General features: G+C 41.1%; 1 protein-coding gene across 1 annotated transcript; it reads left to right on the forward strand.

Moving 5' to 3' along the window:
- Window positions 1–1914: 1914 nt before the first annotated feature.
- On the forward strand, window positions 1915–18744 carry LOC122841501 (amyloid beta A4 precursor protein-binding family B member 1-interacting protein-like). The gene is made up of 13 exons (XM_044134829.1): window positions 1915–1961; window positions 5951–6010; window positions 8354–8438; window positions 10097–10302; window positions 10568–10639; window positions 10719–10878; window positions 10963–11084; window positions 11155–11226; window positions 11326–11469; window positions 15880–15990; window positions 17477–17575; window positions 17659–17743; window positions 17921–18744. The coding sequence occupies exons 2-13, from the start codon at window positions 5951–5953 to the stop codon at window positions 17968–17970; spliced, it is 1266 nt and encodes a 421-aa protein (XP_043990764.1). The 5' UTR covers window positions 1915–1961; the 3' UTR covers window positions 17971–18744.
- Window positions 18745–18925: the final 181 nt, after the last annotated feature.

Consider the following 18925-nt stretch of genomic DNA (forward strand, 5'->3'; position numbering starts at 1 on the left):
ATAGTAAACACATTAGATGTTGAAGTAAGTCTGATACCGTGGTATTACCAGTATATACATACACTCATAGTGGTCAAGCTATTCAAATATAGTTTTGACACTTTACGATCCCTTTGAACTGTGAACTTTTTAATATGAGGAGATTATACACAAAACAAAAACTTGGTGTCCAAATGACATGTTTTTAAAATTTCCGGCAGATTTTCTCTAAAACTGGTTCAAATATAGGCACCACATTCCTTCAGTTCATTACCATTCAATTTTATTTTCTTATTTTATTTTTAATTTTAACCAAATTCCTAAAAATCAATTCAAACTCAAAAACACCTTATTGAGCCAGCCAGAAAATAAATTCACACATGCTAATAAATAAATAAACATACGTAGTAAAAAAAAAAAAGGTGCAGTGAGAAGGGGAAGTTTACAACATGAAGTGATACTGTGCACTTATTAAAAATGGCATATTCATATTTTAAGGAAGGTGCAGCATGGAGGGTAATCTAAAGAAAATAAAAAGCACAAGTTGTGGATGTAAAAAACAACAAGCTGTTGACAACAGGAATGTGCAGGAATGTTATTTGAAATGAGAAAAACTGCAAATAAGAGTAAAGTTATGAGGATTTGTTGAGTCTGTTGGGAGTTGTGATGGTTATAAAGTTTAGCAGCTGCTGAGAGGAAGGATCTGACTTAACGCTCCTTTGTACACCTAGGATGCAGCAGTAGCTTTGAAAACCTCCCCTTCTCCATGGAGTTATGTCTGAATTTATTTGAACAGCACATTAATACGTCATCATGGCCAAGCAGAGCTTCATTGACTGACAGGTCCTCAGGTTGGGATCGGATCCGATGGATTCGTGGACGGTTGTGTCCAGAACCAACATGCGGCGGCCCTGGCTGGACAGTTCTCTCAGAACTCAGTGTATCGTCCAAGGATTCTGTTCGCCATATTTTCTTTCGTTTGTTGTTTTTATTGTGTTACACTCCGAGGAGAGATCAAAACGTATTGTGCCGAGTGAGAAAGGAATCTGGATATTCAAACTGTAGTGACAGGCAGACAGCTTGATCCCACCGAAAATTCCAAACCCTCAGAGAAATAACAAAAATGTCCATGTGTAGTTTTTAAAAATAGTTCTCGCGCATTTTATTCTTTAATTAAGATTTGGGTTCATTAAACCTTCCAGATCTCTCAGTTCCTCTGGTTGTGGTTCTGCTCTGCATCCCCAGAACCAGAACCAGACGTGCAGAAGCAGCATTCAGCTTCTAGGCACCGCAAACCTGGAACAAACTCCAAGAAAACTGCCAAAGTGCTGAAACCCAGAGTTTCTTTAAATCTAGAGTAAAAGCCGACCTTTGAGCCGTAGCTACTGAAGCGCTGACCAATATATTTGATACGTATTGATGATTTATCATGGCACACATCCTGCAGTTACTGACTGCATGATGTGTCTTTGATGTTTTCACGTTTTCATGAAGCAGAGCGTTTTGAATTGCCTCATTGCTGAAATGTGCCGCACAAATAAGCTCCACCGGTTGATCGAAAGTCGGAAAATAACTTAAGCTTGTCTTTATCTGATGCCAGGTGAGCAATTAAAAGGTGTAAATAGCTGCAGCTTAGACAAACAATCCAGAAAGGCTACTTATGCACAGAGAGAGAGAGAGAGTATTTAAATGAGACTTCTCTGCAGTGCTGCAGTAACACAGGCGTGAAGAAATGCCTCAGTCTATCTGTGGTGCAGAAGCACATGTATGCAATATGTTTAGAAAAAAAAAAAAAAAAAGAAAAACACTAAACCTCACAGGTTTTACTACAGAAGTTTGATCTACTTCCTGATTTCTCAGGAAGTTCAGTGAATATCTGCCAGAAGTCATGTGGACATGTGGTTAGATTATAAAAGTGACCTGCGGGCTGCTCATCAGTCACACTCACTCAGCGGTGGTCGCATGTGTGAAAGGCAGAAGAGGTAAGAAGGATGCCACTATAGTTAACAGGCGCGTGCAGGCGTGTGTGTGTGTGCGTGTGTGTGTGTGTGTCTTTTCAGTTGATTCTTAACTGTATGTTGCATTTATAAAGTCGTGTTTGTTTTCTGTACGTTCAGTTTATGCAGATGCAAAGCAAAGATGCGTAGTGTGAGAACTGTCTTTGAAACAGCAACACCTCTTATTTGTTTTGTATGACAAAGAAAAATTTAAATTTCTTCCGTGAACGAATGGGCTTCAGTGGGTCTGAGTCAAACGGCGGGTGGACACGACTTTAAGACTCGTCAGGCCTTTTTCTGCAAAGCAGAAACTCTTCTAGGTCCCTCAGACCTTCTAAGAGTTAAATACCAGAACATCCACGTCAGCCTCGATTCAGTCAAACACATGTTCGCTCACAGGAGCCAACACATGGGATGTGCAGCTAATTAGGAAACACCGAGACACTCTCGGCCACAAAAAAGGGGATCAGACATGACAGTGGCCTGTCAGCAGTTTGCTGTCGTCATGTTCCTTCCGAGCGCGCAGTCTTGATAAATTGTTTGCTTACCCAGAGTTTGGGTTGAAGTCGACTGTTGACGTGCCCGGCGGTTTCGCAGCAGTTTCTCGTTGTGTTGACGCGTGAGGTCGATGCCTCCCACCGAGCGGCAACTCTGACGGGCCCCCGATGAGACGGCGGCATCATAAAAGGCTTGTGGGTTTGTCACGAAGCATGCTCGAAAACTACAACTGTTTATGGATTTATTCCCGAACGCGGTTCTTCAGCTGAAAAGCAGTAGAAGACAGAAATTAAATCTCAATTTCCACATCTGGTGCAGGCGCAGGTTTGGACAGTGTTTTTCACTTTCATGCGAAAACAAGACTTGGCGTCCAAGGATGTGAACCTGTTCCCCTTTACTCTATTATAGCAAATGGGTAGTCTGTTTAGCCGAGCTCACACATAAGAAGGACAATTTCAGTTTGTCTGTATTTACAGTGGATTATTTACCTTTTGTTTAGAAATGACGAGCTGTTTCTGCAGAGAAAAATCCTGGATTTATGTGCCGCAAACACTAAGAGGCGGTTTCATTTATTGGCAATGTGTAAAGTTTAGATAATACAAATATTTGTCAGTAAGTCATCATGAAGACATTGTCTGAAATGGTGTAAAATTGTAATGAAAAGCACAGAAGACCCAAAATTCCAGCCAGATGCAATTAGTGATTGTTCAAAACATTTCTGAAAGTGGAAAAGCAGGAAACCGCCAACAGGAGCCGCTGAGGAGTGAAGAGACAAGTTTCACAGAAACCAAAAATTAAAGCCACTAATCTTCTCAGAATCCACGAGAATCTGAAATTCTGCTCCTCCGCAGTGGAGCGATGAACTGTATGGCGGCGTAGTGACGTCGACACAAGACATGGCTTTGGGTTTGACTTGGAAGACATGCAACGTGGGCTGAATCCTGAAGGACAGCCGCCGGGTTCACAGTGTTGGAAACGAGGAACGGGCCGATGAAGTTGCAGTTCTCCCTTTCCAGCATGGTCACCAAAAGTTGAAGTGACTTTGGGAGAATAAACACGGCCACACCACTGGCCACCGAATCAGGGGGTTTGTGAATCCTGGAACGTGCATCCGGTTTAACTTTCTTGGTCCCGGATCTGTAAGGGAGGGAAAACTTATACCAACCAAAGAAAAGAGCCCACCTGGCTGTCTGTGGTCTTACCTGACTTCAGATACTCTGAAGTCTTGTGGCTGGTCCAGACAAGGTCAAAGGTCTCCATTCTGCCAGAGCTAGTTTAATGAGACTCATTTAGTGAATGTCCATCCAGGGCCAAAATATTAGGGATCAACGGAGCAGATAGAAGCTTAATCCTGAGACTCTCGGCTAAAGATACATCCATTTATTCTGCATCTGCTGTGGAATCAATGAAAACTGAGACATGATGGGCTGAAGAAGAGATCAACATGTTAGCTGGGAAAGAGGTAGGAGACTAGCTAGACACAAGAATCTCTAGATTCTTGGACTGATCTTGGAAGTCTGGGAGAAACTAAATAAACCTCTGACTGTTTCTGCTCCATCCTTTGTTCTGCTAGTCTGAACCCATCCAAGTCCAAATCGTTGAGTGAGTTTGGGTAGCTCTGGGTGGCCCGTTCACCTTTGATGTCATCATTAAGTCATTGCACGAACACATCCATTAATGCAATCTTGATTCCAGGAACTGTTTGCAGCGAGCAAATGGAAGTCAGTTCTGAACTATGACGCTTTTACTGCCTTGCTTAATGGATGGCTAACCCCTACATGCCATAATATTTCTTAAAAATAAATAAAGTAAAACGAAAATTAGCTGAGAGTTTTTAATGATTGCGTGCGTTGAACTTCTTCAGTCACACACAAAATCAATGTGTAAAGTCAAAACGCGGGCGGACCATGACTGTCCTCCTTCGCCGTTTCCCTTCTTTATATCTCCTGCTTGTAGTTTCTAAAATCTCTGCCTTTAAAACCCTGTGTGGGTCTCAGCCCCTCTCTGCGACGTGTTCACCAAGTTGGCAGTCGCAGAAAGCTCATTCTTCAGTTTGCTTTTTGAAGTCAATCCACATGAAAGGTACATTTTTGATCCTGGGAGCTGGCAAGACGATGCCTCCATATGGAAACACCCAGAGCTGAGTTCTGTGAAGCCTTGTCCACCTCAATAAAACCTTTTAGCAGGAATAATACATGCAAAGTATTTCGTGCCCTTTAAGCAGAAGATTAAGTGAACGCATTTGGGATAGAAATCGACGTGGGGCAGCGTCTAGATTGAGATCCCACGTCTTTGATTTGTTGGCCGGTGATTAAAGGCACGTTGTGTTTGTTTACAGCCAGAGGAGCATGGAAACCATTTCTGCTCCGCTTCTTTACAGCTCTGCATCATCCGCCCTGGAGATGCAGAGCATTGCTCAAGATGTCCAACGTTCTTTTTTTTGTTTTTTGTTTTTTTGTTTTTTGGTGAAAAGAGTGATTAAGTTCAAACCGTTTCGATTTTCAATGCTTCTTGCCTGAAACCGATTTTAAACCGAACTGAAAGTGGCAGTGCGTTTTCAGTTCCTGACGTGCTTTGCTTTGAAATCTAGCACGTATTCTATTTCAACTTCACCAAAAAGTATAGATATTCCTTCCATTTGTACTTAAAAAAAAATAATAATTTGCAGACACAAACATTCGTTTATTTTATGCATAACAGACCAACATAAAGTAGCGGATATTTGAGAAAAGGACAATAAATGACACGTGGTATTCCTATTTCTACGACTAAAACCTCGTCAAGTGAACATTTGTCTTTTGGTGTGGGTCTCCATCAGCTTTGCACATCTGGAAACTGGCTTTCCTGCCTGTCTGATTGGAGTGGGAGCATCAACGATCATCAGTTGTCAAGTATTGCCTCAGAGTCTCTCAATTAGACTCAAGTTTGCAGTGTTGGAATCGAGGCCACAGCACACCAAGACCACGATGCTCAGGAAAGCTGAGACCAGGGCACAACAAAGACCAAAGCACTTTACAAACTCTTTAAAATCACATTGAAATAGTACGAGCACCTTCTCTTGTATTGGATTTACTGAGAACATTTGGGCAGCTTGCGCAGGGATTCAGGCAAACAAAGGGAAAAGGCTTTTACACACCTTCATACTGCTCAGCTGTAAGCTGGGACTCTTTCGGTTCCACATTCCCATCTACATGCTCTGACAGCACATGGACTCTATTTACAAATAAGTTGACTTCTGAGGCCGATTTGTTGCACTCAATTACATGTAAGAAAATCAGGGCAAATCACACTTTTTAGATGTTTATGGTTATGCCCTATACGTTTTGTTGGTCCGCCATATAAAATCCCAATAAAACAAAAGTAGGTTTTTGGGTTGTTTTGGGGTCATATAATAAGATGACAAAAAAAAAAGTCCAGTTGATATGAATACTTTTGCAAGGTGATGTATGTAATAATAATTTTGCTGCTTTTGGCAGATGGATGATATCGATGCTATGTTCAGTGACCTGCTGGGAGAGATGGATCATCTCTCTCAGGTAAGTTTCTTTTTCTTTTTCCGTGGTAGCAAGTACCAACCTCGTTTGTCTGAATGCTGACAAGCTGGCTGGTGGGAGGCTGTTAGTTTGATGCAAGTCAGTCAGCATGTTGGCATCAATGTTAGCTGAAATTTGGAAAAACAACGGCTACGGCCCAATTATTTTATTTCTTTTATTAATCTTTTCACTGCACATCGCGTTATGTTCATTTATGTTATGTTCATTCGCTGAATCAATGACAAAAATCTGTTTTCACCTAAAATACATCGATGCATGAGAAAAAAAAAAAGGATAGTTTGACAGCGGCATTAAAGTCCCAATACGCAAAAAAGACGTTTTTCTACATAAGGCTGTTGAAACAGTATTTTTGGAAAGTGAAAGCAGTTTTCATTAAAAACAAAACAAAAAAAACATCTTGTAAGCATGGAGGGGGATCAGTTATGCTTTGGTCTTGGAGACATGGAGAAAAAAAAAAGTGTTTGTGTTTTTTTTATATGTATGCAAACTTCTGGTTTTAACTGTAAGTAAGGTTTAGCTGTTGGACTGTGGCCAAGGAGACACTACACACACATGCAGGCAGTACAATCAATGCTTCATGGGCCAGTTGCATTAAGAGGTGCTTATTCGAAGTGTTGACTTGGTGGAGATGCCCACCGCACTTTTTAGATTTTTATTAGCAAAAGAAACAAACAAACAAAAAAAAAAAAAAAATCCAATGCAAGAAGGTTTGTGATTGTGACAATTCGTGGATGTAAATGATTAGGTGAGACGATGTTTCCCTGATGCTTTGGTTGGTTTCAATTCACCGACATTCTTGCGCGGCTCAACAATATTAATCGTAAATTTATGGCCAAATGACTCCATTTTTAGATTCACATACTCTTCTTTTCTTGGGATAACAGCTGTTTACAGATAACTCTCTTTACCCAACAGTCTGATCCTGATGCAGTCATAATTTCTTCAGGATCTCTTGACTTTCCAAACTGCTTTGTGTTGGTATCTTTCAGGCTCCGAAGCATCAGCAGGTCCGTTTCTTTCGAACTGATTTGCTGCTCCTGATGGCTTTGCCTCTCGTAAAACGAGCTGCAGCCTCGCCTGTTTATGGGTCGGCTCGGTTAAAGGAGCAATCCCACAGAACCAGATACCACTGATAAATGACTTTGTGTCGCGCTTCAAGTTTTAAAGGCCTTGCAGTCGTTTCTTCTGCAGACACTCTACTTTAAGTGTCACCAGAACGGTCAGAAGACGGTTCCTTTCTCTGCTCAAATCCACGTTTGGGGATTCAGTTAATCATGCGACGTCCGTCGCGTTTGTCCGGATGATATCAGATTGCACCAGGCGCTCTTGTGTTTGGACTCTGCAGATCATAAACAGGATGAAAACCGAAGCGGCTGCATGTGGGTCGGACATCAGGCCGCAGAGACGACGTAAGCTGCTCATCATAAAAACTGCAGCTTTCGCCAAGAGCATATTGATGTCTCATGGAGGCTCCGCCTGAGGCATATTTTACCATTCTCCTCCTCCAATGTCTGCATAGAAGCAGGAAACGAGAGCAACATAGAGAATGGGATCAGTCTATAGTTCATGTCAGATTGACTCACACTGGTAGCTTGGAGCGCTTTCTTTGCAAAGTCATAACTGCAAAAGCACGAAAAGGATTTAAATTAAGGTACAAACATCCCTTTCATTATATCAATTATCTGCTTCAGTTGAGTTTGAGGAAACAGAGCATTAAGTAATTTAAACTCCAGCCTCGCCTTTGCCTGTCGCTTGCAAAACTGTGAAATTACGAACTACATCGACAGCCACGCCTGCCTGCTCTAGATTTTTGAGCATGAGCATCAAAACTCTGAGATGCCAAAGGTATTCCCAAACACACCACTGCTGCAAAATGCATAAATACATGCTCAAAGGAAGGACTAGACAGGTGCATTAATTAATCTCATGCTACTCTATGCAAGTGCTCCATCTTCACTGATGAAGATTTACTCACCTCAGCATGCTGAATGCTTTAAGGGGCTCCGACTGACTGCAGCCCGGCCCACTTTTTGACAAAATCAGCTAATGGTTATCAGATTACTATAAGGCTTTTTCACCCAAAAATCACACCAAATATTCATCTTCTAGTTTCTTGTGAAAATATCTTAGCACACTTGAAATAAGACAAAACTAGCTTACAAGTAACTTTTCAGCAAGATTTTTTTCCACTTATATAAAGACATTTATCCCATGTCACAAGTGAGTTCAAACGTAACTAACTAAACTTTCTTTGTTCTGTTAGGCCTCTAGTTTGTTCACTATTTAATTTGAACCCTGACCTCCGGTCCCTCCACGTCTCTGCAGAGTCTATCAGAAGCCACAGTTTCATCAGGAGTGGACGCGACTCTGCAAGAAAGCTCCTTCTCCATCGGCTTCGACAACCTGAACGGCGAGTTCTCCATCGTTCTCGACTGTTTCGTCTGAGACAGTGACAATGGCAAAACAGATTGTTGCTCGATTTAAAATGTGACAATTTACATTTTAAATGTAATTTGTCACATTTAAACAAATTACTAATTTAAACAACGGTATTAGCCGGTATTAGCTGAAGCTTAACGGGCTTTTGAGCGAGCCGAACTCCAATATAAAATGTATTCATCGTTCAGCATGCAAGATTAATATTTTTTGTGAAGATTTAAAACTGTGATTATAAATTTGCTGTTTATTTCTAATGGGAGGAAAAAGCTGATACTTTTTGTAATTTTAGTCATTTCAGCCAAATTTAGCTTTTGTCGTGAAAATTCACAACTGGAAGGCTGATTCAAGATTCAGTGCATAAAAAAATCTTAAAGAAATGTACGAATATGTGAAGAAGTATTTTTCACTCTTATTTTTGAGCTTGCACAATTTCAGCCAGGTCTTATCATATGCATATGCATGAGGGGCAGATAATGTTGCATTCGTTTCCTCCCGCGTTAGCAACGGTTATCTCCAGGGAAAAGCATGCAGCCCTTATCACTTTGCAGCCAAATGAACTCTCATGCCAGAACCTGGTGCTAAATATAATGCACATGGATGACGTGGTGAACAATTTTATTGGCAGAGCAGGTCAGAAGTAAATCTCTTCTCACAACTTTAACAAACTACCAGAGTCTTTTTTTTATTCTTTAAAAAAAAACTTCTATTAATCTAAAAACATCTGGAAATCTGAAGCATTTCTTACAAAATATCTCATGTTGTTTTGACAGACATGTTTGGCAGAGTCAGATTATTAAAAACATAAGAAAATTGGAAAAAAAACAAAAAAAAAACCTCTACGTTCTCCAACATTTAACCACAAACTCCACCTATCATCCCAGATGTCATCTGACAGACTGTGTCACTGTGTTCAAGGAGAAACCTCAGAGCCGACACGCTAACTACGCGACAAACTTGTCATCATCAGAAAATAAGGCATGAAAGTGTTTTCCAACGTAGCTGCCTGGAAGACTAATGTCTCAAAACATGTATGGTCTTCCTTTTCCTTTAACTAAACCAATATGGCTCTCTGGAACTTTGCTTCTCTGGAAGCAAAATTTTGCCCACCCTGGCGCCAAAAGCTAACTGCTAAGCTAAGTTGTAGCAGATGTGGGATTCTCCGAGTGCGTGGCCTCCCAGTCGAAATCCCTGGTACTTTACAGAATTTTGTAGGTTAGAAATAACAAAAAAAAAATTAGATGTTGTTTGGAAGTTAAAGGTAATAATGATAAACACACCAGTAGACTAGGCTTAGCGATGCAGGCTGCTAGCATTCGCTGGTAGCACAAAGCGTATAATCTTAATGTAGTGACAGAATGTGTAAAGCTAAAGTACTGTCTAAGTCAGGGGTGAGCAACTCCAGGCTTAGAGAGTTGCCGGTCTCTAGCAACTTTTAGATGTTTCTCTACTTCAACACACCTGAGTCAAATAATGAGGTCATTAGCAGGACTCTGGAGAACCTGACTGATTCAGCTGTTGGATTCAAGTGTGTTGGACCAGGGAGACATCTAAGAGTTGCAGGACACTGACCCTTGAGGACCAGGATTGCCCACCCCTGGTCTAAGCAAAGCTTTCCTTTAACAACTGCAGAGTCTCTGAATGAGCTGGAGGACCATGATCTGGATGCTCTGGTGGCCGATCTGGAGTCAAAGTCCGCTGATGAACAATCTCCCACACGCAACGACAACAGCAACCCCACAGGAAATGAAACCTCACCACTTGCCGTTTATCAAGAGTCCGAGCCTGTGGTAACCTTTCCTGTGGTCACCAATCAGTCATCCAGAGGTGTGAAAATGGTAGGACTTAAAAGTTTCACAGGGCACTGAACACGCAAAATTATTTAAGCCTTAAAAAATGTTTCATTTTTAGTTCAAAATAGCTCAACATTGAAATGCTCTGTAGACGTCTGGGCAAACGTACACAGACATGTGGTGTAAAGCATTTTATTAATTTTTTTTCAAAGTCTGGAATTGATATTAGACTTCTTCTTAAAGAGACAGAGGCCAATGTGGACCACAGCTTTCCCACTGTGGTTCTGACGTTGTACTTCATGCCTTCCAGAACGAACCCCAAACGAAAGCGGATAAAATTAAAGCGGCTCTGGATAAACTGAAAGAAGCCAAAGTGAGGAAGGTAAACTCAGCGCTCACTGTCTCACTTCCACCCTGCAGTAGCACAGCTCAATTAAACCCAGCACTCCGCCCCTTTATAGTTGATTATAAAGGTGCTGATGAGTGACAACAGCTCTAAGACGCTGATGGTGGACGAGAGGCAGACAGTCAGGGATGTTTTGGACACTTTGTTTGAGAAGACACACTGTGAGAGCAGCATTGAATGGAGCCTGTGTGAGACCAATCCAGACCTGCAGATTGGTGAGACAACCGGCACACACAGAACAGTCGAGCCGAACCCGTGTAGGCACTCTCTTAGGCGCCGTTTTCTTCAAATTGTCGCAGATAGGGCCTTTGAGGATCACGAGTGTCTCGTGGAACCGCTGTCTGCTTGGAGTCGGCACAGCGAAAACAAACTCTACTTCTTGTCATCGCCTCAGAAGTACATGATGTTCACAGAGCCTCAGGTAAGCTCCGGTCTTGAGAAACGCCTGAGCGCATCACCCACCCTGACCCTAATCCTAATCCAATGTGCAGATTTTTTACATGTGGAAGAAGAAGAAATCTGGCAGCGATATAAATAGCCAGGCCAAAGAGCTTCTTATCAAGGTTGGTTATGGTAAAACCGAATCAGTCTTCTCTCCATCACACATTTTAACTCGGTTAGCCAAGAATTACCTTTGCGTTGTTTTTCTTTTCTCACAATAGGAGCATTTTGGAGGTTCTACTACTATTGTCCCTAATCTCGAGGGGGTGTTACACCTAAAAGAGGATGGGAAGAAGGTTTGGAAACCTCGCTACTTCATGCTTAGGGCCTCTGGGATCTATTATGTCCCCAAAGGAAAAACAAAGGTATGACACATAAAGGAAAAGAAGCTAAAGGGGTAAACTCATAAAAAAACTAACCTTTTTGAGCTTTATATCATGTTATAATGTTATTAGCTCATCAAAAATATACTTGGATTGTTGCTTTGATTCTATAATGCATGTTTGAGAAATCCTTTAATCTCCTATGGCAACCATTCAGCTGGCCAAAACACCTGATTGGACCTAGCCCCGCCTTCAGAGCTGCAGTTTCCAAGCCTCAGAGCTTCTGCCTCACAGAACAGCCCTCCCTCACTCAGCTCCTTCAGACTAGCCAGCAGCAGTTAGCAAACCCCTGGTGGTATCTGCTCAGTATCTCCTGAGTTCATTACATGAGCTACCTCTCAGTGAAACGCTGGGAAAAATGCTGTTAAAGGGTTAATAGAGGAGCCATGTCGTGACGACTTCCTGAAGGCGGAGTTTCAGAAAGAGCAAGATGGCCTCTGTTGCCCAATTTCAAGACTAAATCCAGAAGTAAAAATCCTTTTAAGTCATATCCAGAATATAAAGCATTTTTATAACAACTGAAGGTAACATAGTTACTTAATTATGATTAAAAAAATCCACCATCTGCCCGGAAAACACATAATACTGCTCCTTTAAATCTAACCTCAAGAGTATAAAAACACATCTTTATTCATAGCTCTAGAGAAAAGATGCTTTAATTATACTACTGCATTGCTTCTAAACAATTTAAGAAGTAAAGTCAGATCCAGGTGGTTCAAATTGAAAGCAGTGGACTATCTAATCATTCGCAGATGGGTGTTAACGCAAAACTAAGAAGGGAAGACATTGGAATTGACCATGGAGAACTGTCTGAAGTCCATTTTACTACAATAAGATTATTAACAACAGGAAAACATTTATGACCGCTAAAAACCTTCTCAACATCTCAAGTTGCCAAGAAATACCTCTCTCTCCAAACAGAAGCAGCATTATTTATTCTGGCTGGACTGCATCTGACTAGATAACAAATTGGTGAAAAAGGCTCTTTCGGCAGATGGGGGGCGAGAGAGGAAGTAGAGAGATATTTGATATTTGACATGCACAGCCCCCCCGTTTACTGAAACCTAAACATAGCTTGTGCAAAAACACCTCACAGAAACTGTTAAACACAGAGGGGAAAGTTGATGATCTGGGCTTGTTTGCTTTGGTTGACCACTAACTTGCCTGAACTCCGAGTCACAATGTTTAGCAAAAACTGAGTCAGGCTACAATGAAATGGCAGCAAAGCTACAACAGAATGGCTGGAGATGATGACTCGGCGTGATGCAGCCAGTAAAAGCCCCAATCTCAACCTGTCTGACATGCTGTAGTCGACCTTATGAGAACATCAAGTGTAGAGAAGCAAATACCCTAAAAACTACATGAATTGCTGCTGTAAAGAAGAGTCAGCAACAATTTACTTCACAACAACATGAAAGACTAACAGCTACCAGTAGGTTTTGCTCCTGTTGGTGTTTGGTATAAGCCGCTGGTCTAGAGGTTTTCCATTATAGTTTAACTTTTTTAATGTGAATAACTACAACCTGGAAACTGCTGACTGTTTTTCTGCTCTTTGGGTTTAAGACTGAACTAATTTTAGAACCTGGTAAAGAGCAGATCATTTTTGACATGCTGATGTGTAAAGCTGTAGAACCGATATAGCGTGACACTTTTATACCGTGACTGTGTCGAGTTTGAAAATAATTTGATTTAGAACTGGGTGTTTTCAGGAAACAACAGCAAACACTCAACTCCCACGTCCAAAAATCTTCTTCGAGATCGTTGAGCAGATTAAGGCTTCGTTTTAACAGAGACTCTTGCTGTGAAAAAGTTGTAGCCTTTATCCAACCTGTATGTTTAGTTGGACATTCAGGTTGCAAACAACCGAGCAACTGCGATGCGCAAACGATTCAAAATTATATATTAGTTTGTATCGATTTTGCAAACAAACAACCTTACTTTCTATTGAAGTTAACAGGATGGAACTTCATCTGAACCTGAAATGACCATCTGTCCCATCTTCCTGCAAGCAGGAGTTTGGCTTCAGTCACTTTCAACCTCTTACAAGTGTAGATTTAGACAGTTCATTAGTGATTTGAATGCACTCCTGTTTAATGTAGCTGACATGTAAACCTGAATGTCATCAGCAAAGAATGAAAAGCGCTTCCCAAAACAGATACAGAAGACAAATTGTACAAAGTGAGCAATGGACCCAATGCATATCCATGAGGAATCCCAAAATTGATGGGAAATCATTACTGCTAGTCAAACGGTTATAGTTAGCATATTTGTTATACTTGTTATACTCTAGCTCTTGTAGAGTCTAACTTAAAATAACATTAACTGCTAAGTAGTTAGTAGCATGGCTACTGCTAGCCATGATTAAAATTAACACTTTGACCAAAGAACTGTGCACAAAATCTGTACAGAATGATAATAAGTAAATACTGAATATGAATTTTGTTGACTCAACTCTACTGTGTTAGTAAACCAAGACTTGGATTGATCAAAATTGAAACCTTGATTAGACTTGATTTGCAGAAGATTTAAAAAAAAGCCCATTTTGAGTTGATTTAAACCCAGCAGTTTTTAATGTGCATCTGGGTGTTTCATTGTACGTCATATTTTACATTGAGGAAATGGTGGTTGAAGTTTCTCCTGTAACTGGTGGGTTGCCATTTCGGAAACCAGCTCCATTTGTTCCAGCCGTTGTGTCCTTGGGCAAGACACTTCACCTGCCTTACGTTTCGCCACCGGCAGCTGTGGCTACGGTGTAGTAGCTCGCCACCATCAGCGTGTGAATGACTGAATGTAGAGCAAAGCGCTTTGGAGTCTTCTGAATTTGATTAAGCGCCATACAAGCACAAGCCATACACCGTGTGCCATATTCCCACACGACCAGGCAGTCTTTCTTATGAGCTGATACGAGACTATTTAAAATATATTGCAGAAAATTACACAAGTTGTGGAAAAATGACTGAAACTCATTGCATAGAGAGAGATAAATAGCAGCCAGTCAAAATGCTTCACTTTCAGGAAGTCACTAGGCTTCAACTTTGTCACCAACAACCCCGTGTTTGTCGGTGAGGGTAAATATGTCAACATTATTGTCATCTGCTGAAAAAGAAAATAGGAAGAAAAGTTGTAAGATTTTAGACACTGTGCTTTGAACTGTGTACTTGCTTTAAGATTAGATTTTTATATATATATATAATTCTTTAGAATGTATTGATAAACATCAAGTTCAGTTGCACCTAAAACTATTCAATCCCTGTTGCAAATAGATTTCCTTTGCCAAATTCAAAAATGTGTAGGTGCTTCCAAGAAACTAATTACACAGAAACTGTGAAATAAAAGTAACATTTCCAATATTTTGGCTAGATTTATCCTACTTTCAATGAATACTCCATCAATGTAATTGTCTATTATCTCTAGAGAAGAGATTCTTACCTTGTACAAACAAGAACAAAAAAAAAGAATACCAAAACAAAACAGAGGTTGTGAATGTTTCTAGAGATACAGCTGAAAGTTTTTAGAGTTAAAGGTGAAGGAGCAGCGGCTGCACCACATAGTCGGAGTGAAAACAGGAAGCAATCACCGACTGCCAAGGGCCATGAGAAAGCAAGTGGTGAAAAACTAAACGCTGAAATACTTCTTCATTGAACTCCAAGACACACACTACCGTAGGCCTAACAGAACCACACACACAAAAAATAATAATTAAAAAAAAAACGGTTCCAGTTTCCTCACAGCTCCATAAAGGTTTGGAGATTCTGTGGCACGTTGAATTAAAACTGAAACTTTTCTGCTCTGTGAATTAGCATGTCTAGCATGTCTAGCTTGCCTACAGTGAAGCATGGTGGCGGGTATGTGATGTGCGGGGCTGCTGGGCTTTGTCCAGTAGTGAAAAACTGTTAGATTTAATCTCAGGATTGCAAATCCAAGCAGAAAATGTCATATTAGGTGCACGCTACCAATTGGTTACAGAAGACTTCCTACAACAGTGGTTCATAACCCCCATCCTCAAGTGCCATTAGACACAGTGCATGTTTTAGGTGTTTTCTTGCTGCCACACACCTGACTTAAACAACTGAGTGATTACAATTGGCATAACAGAGGAGGTCATGCAAGGATTTTAATCAGGTGTGCTGCAGTAAAGACACATCTAAAACATGGAGAAGATGAACACCTGAGGACAGGGGCTGGGAACCAATGTCCAAAGGCCTTTTCACATGAGGAGAAAGGTAAGATTCATCAGAACGCTGCTAGAATGACCACGAGTCACATTTGCTGTAGCTCAGGACAGCAAAGAGGTGCTGTGGATGCTTGTCTTGAAGGAGTTGCGCCATCCTCTGTACATCTTCCAAAGTTTTCAGCAGTGCACATCCTAAACATTTCTGTCTCTCTCCAAAGTCTTCCACCGATCTCGCCTGTTTTGTTCGCTTCGAAAAAGTCAACGTCTACACCGCCAGCAACTACAAACAGAAATACCGAGCTCCCACAGACTTCTGTTTCCTGTTAAAGGTGAGGTGCTGTTCAGGATTTAAAGAGCTCCTTTACTCTTCAGGTGTTTTTTTCTCTATGAAAAGTACTTTGATCACGCGCTGGCGGAAACTATATTTTTCATCCTAATGTTCAAACCGGTCTTGAGGCGACAGCAGCTGATTGTAGTGACTGGCATTAGGAGGACTTCTGATGACAACAGTTGCTGATAAGTCTAATAAATGCAGGTTCACGATCAGTTTCGTAGCAATGAGTTACCACTTGTGGCTATTGCAGCTTAACAGATGTATTGCGTTCAGAGTTCACAGATGGATGTATTTTTAACACCCCTCAGACTTTTTGAAGGTGCACATATGAAAACAGTCAAAGTGAAAGAGGAAGACGGTGCGCAAAATAAGGAACAGAGGGCGGTGAGGTGGTGCCCCACACCGGAGTGAGCCGAGGTGTTTTTGGAGTTTCAGCTGAAAAGATCCGAGAGAGCAGCAAGAGGGCTGGTAGCAATATGTGGAGTCAAATATCAGGCTGCAGGTTTAAGAGGTTATACAGACATATTGTCTGGCTTTACACAACAACAAAAACAGCACAGCTTAAACTCTCTAGATGTGGGTAAAAAAAAAAAAAACTATTTAATATCAAATGCAATCCCTTCTTTTTTCAGTTTTTGCGTGTCCACACTGCCCTCTGCTGGCCCTTTTTTTGTACTACTCGTTAAAGAAAGTAATGAAACCATTTCCTTCAGCGCCTTATACAAGGCATAACAAAATACATTCATTGTCTGTGTAGCTCTAAATGAAAAATGTCAACAATGTCAGTATCCTCATCTCAGCTTGACCCAGTTTGGAAAATGAGGGCTTGCAGCACAACAACCGAGGCCAGTGGTTTAATCAAACGCAGGCGCATTTGTTGGCACCTAGACATGTCAAAAGTCTTAAAAGACTGTAAATCCAGCTTTTATAGTGGCATAAACTCACGATGACAAATTGATGCAAAGCCAGAATACATTTATTCAGTGAGGGAACAAAAAATCCCATCGAAAAATATCTGACAAATAAGCAATTTTATTATTTATTTATCTAACTCACCCAGAATCCCCGGGTCATCTCTTGTACAAACTCCTCTTCAGCTCACCGTGCAGATTTTTTCGATAAACCATTTCTGTGCTGATTTGGCCACGTTTTGGAACATTGTCCCACTGAAAGACTCACTGATGACACTATTTTTAGTTCACCAGATTTTTTTTGTGTGTTTCAAAGTATTCATGAAGTCGTGCACTCTAGCAAGGGATCTTTGGAAGAAAATCAGGCCCACAGCATTACAGATCCTCTACTGTACATACACAGTAGACATGCGGTGCTTTTCCACACATTCCTTTCTTGTTTCACGGCAAACCTAAGTGGAGTGTTAAAGTGAACTGAAATTTAAGGTTGTAGTTTTCAAATGCTCCACTGCGAGACCATCCTTCTGCAATAAAACACAAATATACTCAGAAGTTTTTTCTATGTCTCAGCATCCCTGCATCCAGAAGGAGTCTCCCTACATCAAGATCCTGTGCTGCGAAGACAAACACACACTTCTGCTTTGGGTCAACTCCATCAGAATAGCAAAGGTCAGGTTCATTCCCTCTCACTGTAATGCGCGCATGGTGTTGCGTGTTCAAAGATGTGTGTCCTCTGTGTGTGTGTGTTTCAGTACGGTGCTGAGCTGTACAAGAACTACCAAGCTGCGGTGACCAGAGCATCCGCTCTGCAGATTCCCTACTCGGCAGCAAACAAAGGTGAGGACCCAGAAATGCAGAAGAAACGAACGAATGGTTTGTCTGAAACGGCTCTATCCAAGCTAAACCTTCCAAATTTCTTTAGATATCGCCAATGTAGTGCTGCAACAATCAGGGACAACTTGTTGACTAAACATTTCAATTCTAAAATTGGAACTTCTTTATATTTCTCTGCAGAGAAATCCAACAGTGCTACCTCCCTGGAAAGCCCGTACCCAAGTTCATGAGCCAAATTCACTGAAGCTAAATCATCACCTGAGACTTGACATCTTCAATCCTCCTTCTGGACAAAAATATCTTTGAAACAAACAAGAACTTCCCTCAGCACAGCACCTTGCCTGGAGTTTGCATATTTGTGGCAGGAGGATGTCCAAAATCACTTATTGTCCCTGGGGCCACACTTTGGACATCCCTGACCTCAAATAAACACATTTTTATTTGCAGTGGCATGACCTTGTACTGTAAGGTGCGAGGTCATGCCCGTACCTCATAGTATAAGCATGACCTTGTACTATAGGTCATGGTTGTACAAAGTCAGAGAGGAATTCTGTGTTGATCCCATTTGTGTTCTTGAGAAATCTTCTCTTTTCCTGTTGGAGCTCATTTAACACAAAGGATCCGTTTGGAAGCACTTTGACTCCATCCAGTGATCGCCGTGTGAATGACATGTACTTGTAAATGCAATTTATAATTTTCTTATAATAAAAATGTAAAATTCAGGCAGTAAGGGGTTAGGAAACAATGACCCGGGACTCTGGGTGAGTTAGATAAATAAATAATAAGTATAATAAGTGCAATCTTGGGAGTCCTGCTGTGGACATTTGTCCTACTCCCCCTTTCCAACAAGACATCACATCGTCGCTGAGGTTGGACCATAAAGAGACTCTTTGTACAAACTGAACGTTTTGCCAAGGTGGCCAAAAATGTAAAGCTGAAAGTATTTTATGGGCCATAACGTTTTATCTTATTTTATAGTTTTTATTAAAGCTGATTTAAAGATGGTGTTTGTCCAGATTTCTTTTGTGCGTGTATCCTGAGCAACAAGAGCAAGACGTGGCTCGCGATTGCATTACTTAGGCTATGTAAAAAAAAAAACTGGTTGGCGTCTCGTGTTTTGTACGTTTTTAATGCTGCTCCGGTATAAGAGTAAACGCCGTTTATAACATAGGGATATAAACCATG

This window comes from Gambusia affinis, linkage group LG12 (assembly GCF_019740435.1).
Source record: "Gambusia affinis linkage group LG12, SWU_Gaff_1.0, whole genome shotgun sequence".
NCBI classification, from domain to species: domain Eukaryota; kingdom Metazoa; phylum Chordata; class Actinopteri; order Cyprinodontiformes; family Poeciliidae; genus Gambusia; species Gambusia affinis.